General features: G+C 36.7%; 2 protein-coding genes and 1 long non-coding RNA gene across 3 annotated transcripts; 2 read left to right on the top strand and 1 right to left on the bottom strand.

Moving 5' to 3' along the window:
• Positions 1 to 247: 247 nt before the first annotated feature.
• LOC107718084 (cysteine/serine-rich nuclear protein 1-like) lies at positions 248 to 8,868 on the top strand. The gene is made up of 5 exons (XM_016525031.1): positions 248 to 492; positions 3,661 to 3,847; positions 5,872 to 6,134; positions 6,213 to 6,509; positions 7,280 to 8,868. Exons 2-5 carry the CDS (start codon positions 3,667 to 3,669, stop codon positions 8,093 to 8,095), a joined length of 1,557 nt encoding a protein of 518 aa, XP_016380517.1. The 5' UTR covers positions 248 to 492; positions 3,661 to 3,666; the 3' UTR covers positions 8,096 to 8,868.
• On the bottom strand, positions 6,041 to 11,674 carry LOC107718086 (uncharacterized). The gene is made up of 4 exons (XR_001637380.1): positions 11,604 to 11,674; positions 11,154 to 11,159; positions 10,593 to 10,654; positions 6,041 to 6,113 (listed from the first exon to the last, which is right to left on the bottom strand). It is a non-coding gene; the product is annotated as an uncharacterized LOC107718086 (long non-coding RNA).
• gorasp1a (golgi reassembly stacking protein 1a) lies at positions 9,744 to 14,485 on the top strand. The gene is made up of 9 exons (XM_016525032.1): positions 9,744 to 9,903; positions 10,577 to 10,657; positions 11,601 to 11,804; positions 11,898 to 11,984; positions 12,091 to 12,221; positions 12,355 to 12,496; positions 13,507 to 13,594; positions 13,677 to 13,817; positions 13,909 to 14,485. Exons 1-9 carry the CDS (start codon positions 9,841 to 9,843, stop codon positions 14,394 to 14,396), a joined length of 1,425 nt encoding a protein of 474 aa, XP_016380518.1. The 5' UTR covers positions 9,744 to 9,840; the 3' UTR covers positions 14,397 to 14,485.
• Positions 14,486 to 16,265: the final 1,780 nt, after the last annotated feature.

The following is a 16,265-nucleotide window of genomic DNA, read 5'->3' as shown; positions in this document are numbered from 1 at the left end:
TTATGGTCTAGAACTCATCGAACACTTTGATTTTAGCTGAATAAGGAGCCCTTTGTGGCCCTTTGGGAGTGATACGGGTGTATCACACAAACCAAAGGAAGGACATCTAGTAGCCTACATCCTCGTGTGGTGGGCAGCTGAATGTACCACAACACCGGCGCCAGCCTCTACACTCAATGCAGCTTTCCGTCATTGACAAGTTTGTTTTGCAAGTTCCGTCGTAACTGACTGTTCTTTGCCCGTCACTGTGTCCGTGTGCAGCACGCGCTGAGCGTCAATGACTGCTGTTTTTGTCCTCATATTACTGTTTACGTCAGGCAGTGTGGGGGGAGTTTTCCACTGACGAACACACACAGCTCAACAACAGCTGATCTCACTGTACTATACGTGCAAAGAGAGCTAAGAAAGAGGACGTGAGTGCTATCTTGATAACTTTTCAAGCATCATTTAGTCGTCTCTTCCACCCATGATACACGGATACACAACCACTGGGTGAGTGTTTGTTTTTGTTCCAGATGCTTGTAGATTTCTCGCAGCGCGTGAAACACATTATTTTACACAAAACGCTCCCAAAGGCGAACTCAATAGGACAGTTAGTATGCTAAGCGGTTGAATCACTAATTGTTACCGTGGGTCTTATAGTTTGTTGTTATCGCGTTTTGATTTGGTCATTTACGACCCTGAATAAATAGGCATGACCGCGAGAAAGTCCGCTACGGAAGTTCAGCAGCTGCAGAATTAAAGTGCTCGTGCGCGAAAAGAGATATCTTAATATCTATATATAATATGCATTTATTAACGCAGCTGCTCTGCTTAGACGTTAAAGTTTCTATTAAATCTGAACACTAATCATCCATAAAATAAAACGGAACAGTTTTGTACTTTTATTAGAAATCAAATCAAATTAAATGTGTGAATATTTGTGATGTTTGAAAAACATATATATGAAGGATAATGATTGGCTTGACAGAAAGTAGATGCACCTGTAATGTAAGGGAATCAGATCCTCATGGATGACTTAAGAGAAAGATGCGTACCTAAGGCCAAGGCAAGAGTAGTTTTGACTACTTTTTATTAAAAAAATTTTTTTTTTTAAATGGGATGAATAAAGATAAAATTGGGACACTTTAGCTTAATAATCTGTTCCTTCCATTAGTCAGTAATAAACCGTTTTAAGTTAATCTTAAACTGGTATTGAATGACACTGTAACCAAAACAGCACCAGTGAAATATGATCAGAAACTGTCCCACTTTACTTGTATTCACCCTATTTTATAACATGATGATTCAAGTCTTCACTTTTTTTCTGCATTGAAAATGTGAGAAAAAGTCTAGTTGTTTTTGTCTGCTGTAGACCAGAGTGATAACCTATTTTTCCACCTGACATCTGTCTGCTTTCCCCTTTCACAGTCTTCAAACTCCACCTCCTCCTTCTGTGGAGACATTCTAACATTTGCATGTTCATTTGCATAGTTGTAGTCTGGCCAGTCGTCACTGCCAAGTCCAAGAAATGACCAGTTCTGTTTGGCTTTCAGTGAAAAATTGTGTTTGTTTGTTATTGTATGTTAGGCCTATATGTTCTTGTAATCAGCTGCCCTCCTGTCTTACACATTCACTACACTATAAACACTCCCACATCACATACTATACACAAAGGATGCAATGAATAATTGAATGGACTTGAAGTCTGGTGTCTGCACACTTTTAAGAGATCACTATCACTTTGTCACAGCTAGAGGAAGCTGTAAATCACATGTGTCACCGCATCAGTTGATTCTGCATTTCTGTTGAAGCATGATTTACATGCTACGAACACTACTACAATTATGTGCAACACAAAGTGTCATTTATCTCATGCAGCTATAACCGTTTCTAGTTGACTTTGTGGCATCTGGGATTACAGTGCAGGTGTTTACATAACACTGTCCAAAGAAAGCCAGACCTGTGTGAAAAGAGGTGTGAGAGAGAGTTAAGGTTGTCCAGGATACAGGCAGTGTGCACAGGGGCACATAGTGTTCTTGGCATATGAGCCATTTGTGTGGATTGGGCTTGACTGGATGCACTTGGAACAAGAACCAGGTGATCTGTGATGCAGATTGCTCCGTCCTGCAGTGTGAGGTAGTGTTGTTCTGTCATCGGAGGTACACAGAGTTCTCTGTGTGTGTGTGTGTGCTAGCGTGTGATTTCTTTCCAACGCACACCCACTCAAGCAGAAAAACTTCAGTAGAATGTGCGTTTTGTGTTACGGTTTCCTCTTTTGTTTCTTTTTGCACTCAGCGTGTACTTGTAAGTGCTTTCATAAGCTTTGAGTTGGAGCTTGGCAGTTGCTTTTGTACGTTTGGGGGATTCTGCAATAAAAACAAGTATCGGGTTGCAAATTTGGTCATGCAGTTTGGGATGTTAAGCTGAGCTGAATGTCTTAACATTTTGTTCTTAAAGAACTCCAAACATCTGAGGAATGTTAATGACTCCAGAAGGAGATAGAAGGAACCATTGATTCCCTCTAGACTAATCATTGCTTGCATAATGCACACTTTTGTGTTTGCATACACTTTGCATGATATGATTAATAACAATGATAATTTGCCTGAGAAGGCTGTGCTTGTGATGTTGTAGTAGTTCAAGTCAAGTTTTGTCTTACTGGGAAACCTGCTGAACAGGCTTTCACCGAGAGTGAAGATGTGAATCTTTGGTACCAGCCTGAACAAGAGAGAGGTGTCCAGTTGTTGCTGGTTAGGATTTGTATGCAACTGGTTACTGAACCTCCACAAATACTTTTTTCATATACTTGGTACACGGCCAAAAATGCAATCTCATTTTATGACATATTAATTCATTCAAAAATACATTAAAATGCTATTTATATATAAATGACTCACATGTTGTATTTGGAGCATGTTTTTAACTTCTGAATTAAATTTCATTTTGATAGGGGCAAAAACTGTCGGGGTGATATAACTGTTCTGATATCTTAATGAAAAAAAAAAAGCCTTTTAGTTGTATTTTTACCTTGTTAAATAATTTGGTATAATTGTTTATTATTGAAAAAGATATTTTACGAACAAAACAGGTTCACTGTTTGTCAAAATTTAAAAACCTGTCTGCCAAATCACGTCATGTGCAATCATAAATTATATTTATTAATTATATTAATTAATTTAAAAAAAATTATATTTGTAAAAAAAGCTTATACTCTAAAAAAAATATTAAAAAATTATTTTTTAACTAAAATTTATTTTGATTAAATATTAAATATATTTGACATATTATATCTTAAAATCTAAAACATATTTTAAATATATTATAATATATAATTTTAAATAACTAAAATATATTTCAAAAAGTGTTGAAAACTTTTTTTGAAAATAATAAATGACCTTTTTTTGAAAACTTATTTGAAAATAAACTGAATACTGTAAACTGAATTTGTTCAGGGATCTGTAAACTCAAAAAGTATTCAAAGTGTACCATATGTTACACCTTTTTGTTATTAAATATATTGCTATTTTTTAGAATCATTAAATAAAAATTCTATAAACTAGATTTTTTTCATTCCTTATCGTTATCATGAACATTTTCCATTGACGCATTTGCTGTACTTTTCAATTGATTGATACTTATCTAATCTTATGCTTTAATTTCTCCTACATAATTTGACAGATCGCCATGGCTACATCGCAGCGTGGGGGTTTAAAGAGGAAATATTGTTTCCCAGATGAGGATGCCATTTACTCTTCCTCATCCCCCTCATCACACTCTGAATGGGACACTGATGAAGAGAACCCCCAAAGTGATAGTGTGAACTTTGGGCCTGTTGGTTCTTTCTCTTCAAGTCGTCACATGCCAAGTAAGTAACCGTGTAGCGTAGTAACTGTAGTAAAGCATAGTAACTCTGAATTTTTCAAATCATGCAAAGCAACAGTTGTCACCTCCAGTGTTTTTAAACACATATAAGGAGGGGTCTTGTTATCTAACCTCGGTGTTATTGTGCAGAGCACTTAGTGTGAACTTTGGGCCTGTTGGTTCTTTCTCTTCAAGTCGTCACATGCCAAGTAAGTAACCGTGTAGCGTAGTAACTGTAGTAAAGCATAGTAACTCTGAATTTTTCAAATCATGCAAAGCAACAGTCGTCACCTCCAGTGTTTTTAAACACATATAAGGAGGGGTCTTGTTATCTAACCTCGGTGTTATTGTGCAGATAAGAAGAGAAACAGACAGCTGTAACCTTGTTTATCACGAGGTGTTGTGCACAGTCACCCTGAGTCATTTTAAACCCACAAACGCCAATGTAAGCACAACAGTTATAATCTGTTACACCGTCCTGACCGGGACAGAGCATATCTGTTGTGTAAGTGTTTTCCTTTGCAGGTAGTACTATGAGATTATATTGTCTGTCCTGCACATGCCTGGACCACTGTGTGTTTTTCAATGTTGATTTACTATGAAAACTGCATGTGAAGTACTGCAAATAAAGCTGATTTACTAAGGGCTACTACTGTGCAAATACAACTGACATTTGACCTCAGCCCATTATCCTCATTCAGCGAGTGAAACTGCCATTGCAAAAAAACAAACACATAAATTCGATGCAATAGATGTTTCTAAACTTTGCATTCATGAAGAAAGTTTTTTTTCTTTTCCTTTTAGTACTGCATGTGAAAAATGTCCAAACCACTAATGTAATTTCCTTAATGTCTCATTTGGGCTCTCTAGTGTTGAGTTCAGGGTACTTACAGAGTACAGATCTGACTCAGCTGCCCTCTAGTGGAACTACAACAGCGACAATCACTAGAGAAGAATTACATTTATATTTATGCATTCAGCAGATGTTTTTATCCAGAGCGTTTTACAAAGAGGAACAAAAGCAATTTGTCACAAAGCTGACAATATTCGTAATATACACTGGCAGTTTTATTAGACAACTAGATTAGAAAGCAAGGAAGAAAATGCAGATAAGTATGTGTAAGTGAATTGGTTTAAGGGTGTGGGTGATCAAGTGCTTGCAGCAGAGGTATGTCTTCAGTTGCTTCTTGAAAGATGCAATGGTTTCCACAGTTCAGGTGGAGGTTGTCAGCTCATTCCACCAGACAGGAACAGAGGGTGAAGGTTCTGGAGAGTGACTTTATGCAGTGATAGGATGAACGGGTGCGGGACAGTGCCGAAAGTGGGAGCTTTGTAATGACTTGCTATGTCTGTAAAAATGTTTAATTGCAATGTTACAATAAAAATGATAAAATAAAAAGAATAAAAAGCTGTGACTGGCATTTCAAAATCCATATGCACAGCTGTCATGTTCTAGAGTGGAACAAAACAACAACCAATGCATTCGCAGAGTTTTTTTTTTTCTTTTTCTGATGATGAATGCAAAGGAACCAGTGTGGACCTGAAAAGAGAACTCCAGATGAAGGTTAAATACAGCTAAACCAGCCAGGCCTTCTAGACACATACTAGATAAAAACATCCTGCTAAAAGCTGCCAGATCCAATTAAACATACAAGTTTAAAATGCACTGAATCCGGCGAATGTTTTATTTAGTCTATAGTTATATAGTCTAATAAAGGAATATAACCTAACTGAAATGTATTTTAGTATAAAATGACATTTTACCTGCTAGCATGTTATTCAGTTCATTATATTTGGTGACTGAATAGGTCCCATGGGGTGAACGTCTATGTTCAAAAATGGGGGGTGACAGTTAAGCGGATAGAAGTAAATTTATCTGTGTCCCGCACGTGTCCCACATTGTCATGAAAATCACATCTGTAATAACTATGCAGTGGCAGTCAAAACCTTCCTGCAGTCAAAACCAACATCAAAATCTTAATAATAACCTTGATAATAATTAATCCATTTGATTTTTTTTACTTTTAGTTTCATCCATCCTGAAGAAGACAAAAGATACTCAATCCAAAGGCAGTGTTCGGTTTGGCCTGGTTACAGTGTTCCTTTTCCAGCGCTGTCAAGGTTTCAGCAGTGTGCCCAGTCACGGTGGCTGCACACTGGGCATGGTTAGACGGCACGCTGCCCGCCAGCAGTTCACCCTGGCGAAGCACGCGGAGGAGCAGCAGCGCTTGCAAATGGAGAGGCTCCATGAGCAACACCAAGAGGAGAGGCTGGAGGCAATGAGACAGAAGGTGAGTTGGTTATTTTCCAATATTAAGAAACGATTTTCTTTTCAGCTTGTCTTCTTACAGTATCTTCTTTTTTTATAGCTGATTATCAGTGGGACTCTCACAGTGACAGAAGCAGCCAGGCTGACAGTGAACGACGTCCCAGATGAGGATGCCGATCTCAGTAGCACAAAGCTGAAAGACATGGGATCCCTCCGTCCCTACTCTTCCAAACGGAGACGTGCATTATTGAGAGCAGCAGGGGTGGTGCGAATCGACCGGGAGGAGAAGAGGCAGCTGAAGGATCTGCGGCGGTGGAGGGAAGACTGTGGATGCCACTGCCAGGGCTTCTGTGACCCGGAGACCTGTGCCTGCAGCCAGGCTGGCATCAAGTGCCAAGTAATAAGCAATAAATTAACTACTGTTCTGTCTCTCTCTCTCTGTCTCTCTCTCTCTCTCTCTCTCTCTCTATAATATTAATCTTTGACATATTATTGCTCAGAAGATGTTGCACTGCCTAGGAGATTTTCATTGGAATTTTAAGCTCACCAAGGCTGCATATTTTTAAAATAAAAAATAAAGTAAAAACAATCATATTTTGAAATATTAATACGGTTTAAAATAACTGTTTTTTTAATGTTACATGATGCTTCAGATAACATTGTAATATGCTGATTTTGTGCTCAAGAAACATTTCCTATAATTATCAGTGTTGGAAACCGTTGTGCTGCTTAATATTTTCGTGGAAACCATGATACATTTTTTTCAGGATTCTTTGATTAATCCTTTAATGAAAACAAAAACAGCAATTATTTGAAATAGAAGTCTTTTATAACATTATAAATGTCTTTACTACCACTTTTGATCAATTTAATACATCCTTGCTGAATAAAAGTATTAATTTCTTTAAAAAAATCTTTTGAATGGTATGTATTTGAGAAATATTTGTGTTTATAATGAAATCTCAGACTTTTTGGAGACACTTGTGAGATTACTAAAGTCGTTTTCTCATGAGAAAAAACAGAAGTCTCAATTTACTCTCCTTCTAATCTCATTGAGATGATTTTTCTTTCCTATGGGCAGCAACAGTTGTTAATTATGAGAAATGAAGTAGTTGTGCAGCCGTACTGATTTTTATTTTATTTTTTGTAAACATTATCTGTCAACAGATGGATCGCTCCAACTTTCCTTGTGGATGTTCAAAGGAATGTTGTGGGAATCCCGCAGGCCGAATCGAGTTCAACTCCAGCCGTGTACGGAGCCACTACATCCACACACACATGAAGCTGGAGCTGGAAAAGAGGCTGCACGATGACAACAGACTAACTGCCACTGAGCAACAATCAGCGGAGAGGAACAGAGCTATTACATTTCCTGTAGAAAACGGCTCTCCCTCATTTCTCCTGAGCTCAGAGCTCTGCAGGCAGGGGGACAACAGCTGGAGCAGTGACATGACTGACACCTCCTGCTCTTCTTCTCTGAGTCTGGACTCTGAGACGGATGGAAGGCCTTCCTCAGAGCGACCCACACTGGACGTGGACGGCAGAGGACTCACTCACATACTCAGTTTTTCTGATTCTGATGGAGAAGGATGTCCATACATTAAAGAGTATGATCTGTCCACAAAAGCCTCTGGTGGCACATCCACAAAGGAAAGCAACACCAGTACATCTAAATTGAAGTATCTGGATGAAAATGCTAATCAGGCCACCATGGAATGTGTCAACGATCCATTTGACATCCCTAATACACCTTCTGCATCTCCAGATCACACTATGAACTGTTACATGGACCTCAGTCTGTCCTCAGGCTCTGACCTGGTCTTTTTTGACACTTTCCATGAGTACGGTCTAAGCCGCAATCATTTTAAAGTGTGCAGTCATCTGGACTACATGTCACAGCTCCAGTTCCCCTGCTGTCCCAGTCCCACTCTAACTGAGGACTCAGGAGTCAGTCTTCTGGAGTCTCTTGTAGGAATTTCTTAATGGGGATCAGAGTGGCTCAGTATTTTTACTGATGTTTTTAAAGACAAATGAGCATTGTTCATTTGCAGTTGTACAGTATCATTAAATCTCATTTACTATGAGAAAAATGGTAAATAACTTTGAAATTTAAGGATATTCCTTAGAATTATATTTAAGGATATCAATGTAGTCTGTAACCATTCACGATCACAGTGTAAATACAGTTAAAAACCACTCAGTGAAAATCTGGGGAAAGTATCATGATGAGTAATATGTCAACATTTTTGCCAAAGGTCTTGGAGAGTTTGTACAGTGGTTTCAGGTAAGATTTTATGTTTATACTTTGTAAACTAAAGGCTTCATTACCTTTTTATAAGTTATCAAACTAATCCTATTGCAGTAAATAAAGTTTTACTGTTAAATGTTTATTTATAAAAGCCATTCATATTTATTTCTTAGTTGTGTTTAGCTTTAATGATCATGTATGTGAATCAAAGTTTTATTTTTGTGTAGCACAGTGTATTTGTTACAGTGTTTCAAATGAGTTAGCTGATATAAATGTCAAAATGCCATTTTCATATTTCATGATCGTCTTTTCAAGGGCCAGCATGACTTTTCATTTAAAAGGAAATGTTTTTCATTTAAGGAATGACTTGTAATATATAAAGAAATTCAGGCTACATTTGCTTTGTGAATATTTCATTCATCAATGGTATACCGGCTCTGTATTTACTTCAGTGAATGTTTTTGGACATTTCAAAATGTGTCCAGTTTTTTTTTTTTTTTTTGGAATAACTCATCTCAATAAAATTGATTTCACAAAACCAGTGAGAAATACTGATTTACATGGAAGAAAGGGAGACTGGAAGAATTTCAGTATTCTTAACCTATTGGTTTCTATGTAGATATATAGATATTGTTTATTCAAATGAAAACAAATTTGAGGTTTGATTATTTTTCACACTCATACTCATAAAATTACGTTTAGGCTTTCTACTGTTGTTCTTTACCTGGAAGCCCCACAAGAGGGCCTCAGGAAACAACAGAAGTAGCCTCAAGATGTCTGAAAATAATTGAAAAATTCAAATACAAAACTATCAATAAAATACAACAACAACAACAACAACAACGACGGTTTCTTTTAATACAAAGCTGAACGAATTGTTGAACAGAGAGGTTGAAGTTAAAATGGAAATTTATGCAACTTTGTGTGGGTACAAATAATTCGAATTTTGTTGTTGAGTTTTGTTGCCTTGTCAAAACCTGTCATTAACAACAACAACAACAGTAATAATAATAATAATAAAATGTATTATTTAGGGTGTGAATAAAATATAACTGTAACATTTAATTATATTATACATTTTGTATTATTATTATGCAATTTAGCCACGCACAACTTAAATTTGCTAAATTGCTTAGTTTTGAGAATGTTTTAGCTGACAAATATTAAAAAGAAATAAAGTACCGAGATAGAAAAAGCCTTTGATCGATTGCATCTTGATCGATTGCTCTCGCCTGCCTAGATGGTAGTGATGGGAAGTTTGGTTCTTTTCCGCGAACCGGTTCTTTGATTCAGTCCGATTTGGTGAACTGGTTCAACCGGTTCACTAAGAAGACCCGGTTAAATTGAACGATTCGTTCGCGAACCGGTCATCACTACTAGATGGACAACATGGCCACGATGTTTTGAGTAATCTCTGTCAGGGTCGTTTGTTTCGGAAAGCTAAACATAACACTGTAAAACATCGAAACCCCCAAGAGTAATGGGTTTAACACAGAGCAGTGGTACACCTGAGGGGGGAACAGAAGGATATCATGTTCATGGGGTAAATAACTTCAATTTTGCTGACGTTATTTTTTGACATCGAGCAGCTTTGCATGCTAGCTATGCTTTGATGAAGTTCTCATGTCGGATTTGCTTTAGGCTTTGACAGATATTCACTGACAGAAAACTGAGTGTGTGCGCGTTCATGTTTGTCTTTATCATGTTCATGTTTATATTTATCTACGGTACTAACATCTGTGGAAGCCTTTTAAAAATTAAAAATTATGCTTGCAAAGTGGCAACTGTCAGGAAATAGTATTTACAGGTTCTGTTGTGCTGTAAATCTGACAGCTCCGAGAACACCTTCTTATTTATTTTAACATCTGTGATTTCTTACATTATGGTCACACGTTACATAGTACTCAATGTGTAAAAGTGTTTTGGAACAATGTCGTGGTCAGGAATCCAACAGCTCCCGGATTTAGGAATATATGGGCTAAGCGTAGCCGCCACGTCACTGAATAAACTCATAATTCTCAGATATCCATTACGTCAAACAAAATAAAATCCATTACGTCAGATTACGTACCACTCGATGGATGTTATTAAACTTCCCAGAATACACCACAATGTGCACAACATAAATGCATTTGAAATAAAGACTTGAGACATCTGAAATTCCAGATCTGAATGGAATTTGTGCTCTGCAGTGATTAACTTCTATTCCTTTACAGATTCAAGAGGACTCACCGGCAGAGAAAGCTGGGTTGGAACCGTTTTTTGATTTCATCATATCCATTGGCCATAATCGTCTTGTAAGTTTGTAAAGCCTTATTGGTTATTTCTTGTAATCTTGAACATTTAATCCAAAGATTTAAGTCAGTGTCACACAAGTAATAACCAGCAAATGATTCCATTGAGTTCGTAATCAGTGACAGTGATGAAATCGTTGTCAGCTTGATTAGATTTATATGCACAACAATGTTCTAATTAATATCGTAATGTTCATATTCTGATTATGCATTCTTCATGTAAACATTTTAAAGTGTTCTACGAGTAATGCTGTTTCTGTGTTCTAAAGATTTTTAAATGTAAATTCCAGCATTAGCTCTATATAATCTACACTGTGTACAATTTAACACAGCAATCCGGTAGTGTTTGTGTTGTAGCTAAAAAAAATTATACAAATATTTATCTGTTTTAAAGGGGTCATATGATGCTATTTTAAAGATCATTATTTTGTGTATTTGGTGTAACAGAATATGTTGACATGCTTTAATGTTCGGAATTGACCCTTTTTTTTTAAGAGACTTTAGTCTTTGCAACTTTACAGATCTTCTTTATGCACCAAGAGCTTGTAACACTCCAAAGAGAAAGGAAAAATTTAAATCGCATCATATGACCCCTTTAAGTGGTTTTCAGTGGTCTGTGACATTCATATAATTGAATATTGGACATATATATGTGGTCATATTCTGTTTATGCATGAATCATGTAAACATATTAAAACTAATTGCAATAACCTGAACCCATTATTCCACTTTCTAGAAATCTGTGGAAAACAGCATTTTAAATTTATTGGGGGTCATGTAAGCATCTTATTCAGAATATATACTTCTTCATCTCCTGTATTTCACAGAAGATGAAAGTGCATGTCTTAGTTGGAATAAAGACTTAACCAAAACATGGTTGTTGATGTGCATGTAAATGCGGCCAATGTTACTCTGATTATAATGGGTCATACGCTATCTGAAACAGAACCAGGAGAATGAAATGCTCAAGGACCTCCTCAAGGCTAATGTGGAGAAACCGGTAAAGATGGAAGTGTATAGCACAAAGACCATGAGAATCCGAGAATTGGAAGTGGTTCCCAGCAACATGTGGGGTGGTCAAGGACTTCTTGGAGCCAGTGTCCGCTTCTGCAGCTTTCAAGGAGCCAATGAAAATGTTTGGCATGTTCTTGTAAGTGATCCTTGCTTTTTTTTAAGTACTTCATCTTCTTTGACAGTTCTCTTTATTTTCTTTGTGTAATTATTTTATTCACTTTGGTTTTAGAATGTGGAGCCAAATTCACCAGCAGCATTGGCCGGACTCCAGGAACATTCAGATTTCATTGTTGGAGCTGACCAGGTTCTCCAAGATGTAAGACGTGAATTATTTTCTTGAATGCTTGCTTGATATTTCTGGAAAAAAAAAATATGTGCATGCAAGTTATTTTCAATCAAGCAATGTTTTGATTTCCCAACAGTCAGAGGATTTCTTCTCCCTAATTGAAGCCCATGAGGGGAAACCACTGAAGCTGCTGGTCTACAATACAGAGACCGATAATTGCAGGGAGGTGGTTGTCACACCAAATGGTGCCTGGGGGGGAGAAGGCAGGTAATATCCCTGTTACAGAAGATATATATATGTAATGAAGTCCTGAATCAGCCATTATTATGAGGAAACAACTCACATAACTGCCTCCTCCAGAGCTTTTGTGCATTTCATTATAATGTTTTTGTCTTTGTAGTCTTGGCTGTGGCATTGGATATGGCTACCTGCACCGAATTCCAGCACGACCTGACAGCCCAAAATCTGAAAAAGTCAGTCCAAAAGTTTCTCCTATGGCAGGAACGCCAGAGCATGAGCTTCCTACAAATGGATTCACAGAGGTAGTTTTACACAAGACTGTAGTGTGATGTCACAGTACTTGAAAGGATAGTTCACCCAGAATTCTGTTGTGATTTACTTACCTGTATGTCTTTCTTTCTAATGTGCAACACAAAACAAGATATTTTTAAAAAGGTCTCAGTTTTTTGGTCCATACAGTAAATGGGGTCCAAAGCAAAACAGAAGGAAGTAGGGCTGCATGATTTGGGGGAAAAAACACATCATTTACTTCTGAAAAACCGATTTGCTGTGCTTGTTTTTAGGGCAGCACAATATGGCCCAAATTTTATGATTATACAGTGCTTAACAAATTTATTAGATCATCACCATCCAATGTAAGATTTGTGCCACAGCTGCCCTAAACTATTGGCGATTACCAAAATAATTTTTTAATGTTTCTGTAATGGTTAATCAACCAGTGTTTGTAAGCTCTTTAGTAACAGTAGTGTTTATAATGCTAAAATATAATTATTGTTGTTATCCATGAATTTAAAAAATTTACTGTTTTACAAGAAGCCTTAAATTGGGTGGTAGTGGTCGAATAAATTTATTAAGCACTGTATATCAATATGGCTAAATAATAATAATATTGCTAAATAAAAAGAGAAAAATTACTAAACAAAAATTATATAAGAAATATTACTTTTGTAATATTTCATTGTAAAATAAAAAAATCAAGTATTTAAGAAAAATAATATATTTTTTATTTTATATTGTAACTAATATTACAGTACTAATATTTAACGCTAATATTTATGGTCCTAATTTTGCATTTTTTAGTTTTGTTTTGTGATTTCGGTTCTATTTTGATTAATTGTGCAGCCCTAGAAGAAAGAAATGCAGACAGGTTTAGAATGATGTGAGGGTGTGTAAATGATGACTGAATGTTCGACTATACCTGTAAATGTTTTGTGTATGTACATAACTTGTCTAAACAACATTAATAAAGTTGCTTCTGGTTTGAATTTTTGGTAGATGCTTACAACAGTGTATCTGAAATGTATATCCTCAGGTGTCCTTGATGGCGTCTAGTCAGTCAATGAGTGGCTTTGATCTTGACACCCCACTGCCACCTCCCATTCAGAGAGTCATGGATCCTGGTAAGGCATCGAAAATTGTGCTTCATCTAGAACAAGAATCATGAAAAGACATTGTAATGTATCAAAGCAATGGTTCCTCCAGGTTTCTCGGATCAGTCAGAAGTGGCCATGATGAATTCGGAGGTGTCAGACATAGCAGACCGACTGGACCTATCCACTTCTTCCATTGACATGACAAACACATCCCTTGCTGTCCGAGAGGACATTGACGTATCAGGTGTCGGTGAGGCCACCTTGCTAAATTTAGGCGAACAGAATTCAATCTGTGAGTCAAAGTCTAGGTCGTAAAATGTGCAAAATGTCTCTCTTTGCAGAGGAGCTTCAAGATAGTGAGGTTCCTAGTCGAAACCCTGAGGAGCAAAATACAGAGGAATATCCTGCTGTGGATTTCAGTTCTTCTGTTGCACCACCTTCAGATGTTTCTCCTCCCCTTTCTCTCTCACACCCTCTTCTCCCAAATCTGCCTCTCGATCATAGCATGCTGACAGACATGGCATCTTTGATGAATTCTTCAATCTCGTCTCTCGACTCTTCTGTGCCTCCTATAGACATCTCTTCCCTGCTCATTGACCCCGCCGCCCTTCATCTCGAGTCATCTGCCCCACCTGCAGAATATCCCATGCAACCCAACGAGTCCTCACCTTTCTCCTCAGAAAGTGATGGTGTCAATCAGGGTTTTTCTGATGAGCCACAGTCTCAAAAGAGCAGCTTGTCTGAGGGCAGAGCAGAGGCCGTATCCTGTGACCTGATGTCTTTTGATTCCCATACTGCACATGTCAAAGATGAAGCTGCTTCTCAGTAGTGACACTACCAAGTACTACCTTGTAGGGCGGTCAAATTTTTTTTTCGAATTTCGAATATTTGTCGAATTTAAAATAAAAATCCACATTCGAATGCAAAAACGTTGCATTCGAATTTTAGGTGTGCGTTAAGGAGGCAGCCTTATCAGTGGCGCACGAGATGCGATAACGATGTAAGTGTCGTTGCATTATAATGTTTTTGTTAGCCTATCCAGTTGAAGCCACTAGATGCGGCGCTGCTGCGTTGTTCATTAAAAATATTGCTGAAAAAGAGAACATCAATGCGGAGAAGATCTTGTTTACATCAAAACTGAAACCACGCCGTTCATACAGAACGCATATTTCGCGCATTTTCTAGAGGGACATCTATTACCGTTGCACTCACGTCTCGCACAAAGGAGCCGCATGTTTAGAAAGCCATATAAAATTAATGCAAGTTTAACTTTGAAAAAAACATATCGAGACTTTATGGCGGGTTTTTTCCCTATTCCACTGCATCTCATGTTTTTAAATGAGAAATGTACCCTGTGTGATTGGCTTTCCACCCTTTGTATTAAACTATGCATAAATGTAAATTCGAATATAATTAGAATTTTGATAATATTTAAGTACAAAATTCGAATTTAGTTTTTCAGCCATTTTGACAGCCCTACTACCTTGTGTCTTGTTTACGCAGTTGCACAAAAATCATCGAGTGTGTTTCTTAATGGATTTGTTACTGTTAGGATCAATGTTTTTTAAACGGTTGTGTGCAATTTCCGTTTTATTTTGCATTTTAGTTTGCATCTAGTAGTCATGATGATTGTAGGCTTTTGGAGTGTGTGTAGGCCGCTGTTTTAAATTGTGTAGATCTTAATTTAGAAGATAATGTTTATGTTACTAAATTGAAACCTTTTTATTTAGCTTGATTAATTAAAACTGCTTAGATTCTTCTACCAGTTTTAAATCCCCCAAAAAGTTGAAAGTAGCAACTGAAACCTTTATTTAATTGACAGTTTGTTCTAAATATTTGTAGTATTTATTTAGCTATGACTCAAACACTAATGGGTTAATGTGTTAAATTGAACAGTGTAGATTATAGAGCTAATGTTAGAATATACACAAGGATCATTAGAACACTGTGACAAAATCATTTTGTCAAGAAAAAGCATAACATTTTTTTGTCTTTGTTACATATAATATTTTAGAACCTCTTTGGGTTTTATTGATTTAGTGATTTTGTGTTGTGGGAATGTTTAAGCAAAGTACACATTTTTAATACTGGACAAGGGTTTTGTATTTGTTTTGCGAACTAAAATCTTCCTGGCTAATTAGATTTTTGAAATTATTTTGATATGATTATAGAATTTATCAACAGAAATATTTAATTGAAATGTTTGTCTTCATTCGTAGTGATTTATGTGTACTTTAGGATGAAAAAAATAATGCTATATTTATCTGTTGAAAACAGAGTTAAATCAACACTAGAGGAATGTTGCCACAGTAAAATGTGCTTTTCATGTCATTTATTGATCTATGCAAATACAGATATTGTATAAATGCCAATGGAATTTCTGTGGTATTAATATTGAGTATAATCATCATTGCCACATTTTAAGAATAGTGTCATACACAGGACTTTTTTTCCCTTCTTTTTTGATGATGGGAAGAGTTAATAATACAATACCTCTTTGCTCTCAAGTTCTTTGTCATTATTTCCAAGAGAATTTCAGTCATGAACCAAGACTTTATACGTGTACATACAGGCAAAGTGATTCCTGATGACATATCTTTGCATTGACGTGATCATGGTACATCACAAGGGTGAAGAGACAATGTTTTTTTTTAAATTGACTTTAAAATTTGATTTTAATTTGAAAAATTTACAGAAT

The sequence above is a fragment of the Sinocyclocheilus rhinocerous genome, unplaced genomic scaffold (genome assembly GCF_001515625.1).
Source record: "Sinocyclocheilus rhinocerous isolate Xijiao unplaced genomic scaffold, SAMN03320098_v1.1 scaffold480, whole genome shotgun sequence".
NCBI classification, from domain to species: Eukaryota; Metazoa; Chordata; class Actinopteri; order Cypriniformes; family Cyprinidae; genus Sinocyclocheilus; species Sinocyclocheilus rhinocerous.
This window is presented reverse-complemented; position numbering and strand designations above follow the sequence as displayed.

Coding starts and splice junctions, on each gene's coding strand:
- LOC107718084 (XM_016525031.1), top strand. CDS start 3,667: ATGGCTACATCGCAGCGTGGGGGTTTAAAGAGGAAATATTGTTTCCCA. Junction 6,135..6,212: donor TGGAGGCAATGAGACAGAAG/GTGAGTTGGTTA, acceptor CTTTTTTTATAG/CTGATTATCAGTGGGACTCT. Junction 6,510..7,279: donor AGGCTGGCATCAAGTGCCAA/GTAATAAGCAAT, acceptor ATCTGTCAACAG/ATGGATCGCTCCAACTTTCC.
- gorasp1a (XM_016525032.1), top strand. CDS start 9,841: ATGGGTTTAACACAGAGCAGTGGTACACCTGAGGGGGGAACAGAAGGA. Junction 9,904..10,576: donor AAGGATATCATGTTCATGGG/GTAAATAACTTC, acceptor ATTCCTTTACAG/ATTCAAGAGGACTCACCGGC. Junction 12,222..12,354: donor GCCTGGGGGGGAGAAGGCAG/GTAATATCCCTG, acceptor TTGTCTTTGTAG/TCTTGGCTGTGGCATTGGAT.